General features: G+C 51.3%; 1 protein-coding gene across 1 annotated transcript, besides 3 other annotated features; it reads right to left on the bottom strand.

The window, feature by feature from the left end:
* Nucleotides 1-1,589: a sequence feature (areas not merged during assembly with more than two copies in the genome that could not be assigned to a particular haplotype).
* Nucleotides 12-37: a sequence feature (AT_rich).
* Nucleotides 779-907: a sequence feature (T-rich).
* On the bottom strand, nucleotides 991-1,589 carry Tc00.1047053402919.10 (trans-sialidase, putative; the record flags this gene model as incomplete). The annotated part of the gene is made up of 1 exon (XM_797298.1): nucleotides 991-1,589. A coding segment is annotated over one exon (599 nt), but the record flags the coding sequence as incomplete, so codon positions are not given.

Here is a 1,589-nt window from a genome sequence, read left to right as displayed (position 1 = left end):
GCAATTCATAGAAAATTTATTAAAATTTTTAAAAAATGATCTTCACCCTTCCACACCTCACACTTTGGAAACAATAATAAAAAAAAAAAGAAAAATGTCGTCCTCTATTACGGCTACACACAAATAATAATAAAGAAAGAAAACCCACACAAAAAAAAAAATCCGCCAACCACCATGTTGCTCCAGGAATTGTCTGCATATTTTGTCCGAAAATAAAATTGGAAAGATGGTTGCGTGTGCTTCAACCGTCCGACCCTCCATGTGTCCGCACAGCGTTTATATTTCATGGGTCATCGGCGTGCGAGTGCGGCCCGCAGAGCACAGTCACTCGTGTGTGTGGGGACTGAGAGAAGCACGCAGACATGACGGGAGTCGCGTCTCTCCATCGGGAGAGTGAGCGCAGAAAAAAAAAAATCATCGGGGGAAAAGAAATGCTGACGGCACTGCCGGCGCGTGAAATAAAAGCAAAAAAATGAAAAAAAAAAACACGGCGGCAGGGTGCGGCTGTGTGTGTGTGGCGCTGCGGGTGTCTGCCAGCCCTGGCCACAAAGAAAACAAACAAGAGGGAAAGAAATGTGTGCGCCGCCCCACAGGCCCTCGTCGCACGCCCACACGTCACGGCTCCCTCAGCGCGCCGTTCGTCGCGGCCCCTCCTCATGCGTGCAGCAGGCGAGGCGCACAGGGCCGTCGTCATGAGCGTGTCGGTGGGTGTGCGAGTGGAGCAGTTGGGCGGAAACACACGGCACCCCTCACAGGAAGAGTGCGGAAGAAACAATTAAAGAGGGAAGAGTAGAAAAGAAAAAAAAGCCATAGTGATTGCCCTAAAGCAGCAAGAAAAAGAAGGGAAGTGATTTACAGAAAAGAAAACAAAAACAAGGAAAGCAAAAAGAAAAAGAAAAAAATGAAATTAACAAAATTCAGTGTTCAACGCTGGGATGCCGCTCAGCTGTTGCTCCACAGAATTTCGCAATTTTGCTCTCCCCAATTCATTCAGCAGAGAGCCGCAGTGCCCCACAGCCCCAGAAGCAGCAACAACACCCGAGACACACACACATGCACGGTGCTGTCACGGTTCAGACCCATGGACAGCAACTCCGCAATTTCCCCGGTGAAGGTGTCGTTGTCCGAGTGTCGTGCCGCGCCTTTTGTTGAGGGGATCCCTTCGCCTCCAGGCGTGGTGTTTGTATTAGCCGGTGCGGTGTCGACCGTCTGTGGCACCTCCTTGCCTTCTCCAGAAGAAAATTCGGCCCTCTCAGTCCAAGAGATGTTGTCGGTGTCCTCCGCGGATCTCGGTTCGGCGTCAATCCCTGAAGGAGTGAGGCTGCTGTCTGAGTTCATTTTTCCCTCGGAATTTCTTTCCCCCGCCTCGAGGCTGAGGCTTTCCTCCGCGCCGGTGGTTCCGGTTCCAGTGGGCCGCACGTCGTTATTTTCAGTGGGAAGGTCAATGCTTTTCTGCACTTGGTGCCCACCGTACACTGGTCCGGCGGCCGTTTCCATACTCAACGACGCAGTCACTGGAGACGTTGATTTGCCACTCCTGTCATCCGCTTCTCCCTCCTCCTCTGGCATTTCTTCATCATTACTTTCAG

This window comes from Trypanosoma cruzi, genomic scaffold, assembly GCF_000209065.1.
Source record: "Trypanosoma cruzi strain CL Brener 1047053516907 genomic scaffold, whole genome shotgun sequence".
In the NCBI taxonomy this organism is placed as follows: Eukaryota; Euglenozoa; class Kinetoplastea; order Trypanosomatida; family Trypanosomatidae; genus Trypanosoma; species Trypanosoma cruzi.
Note: the sequence above shows the minus strand (reverse complement) of the source record. Positions and strands in the feature narration are given on the sequence as shown.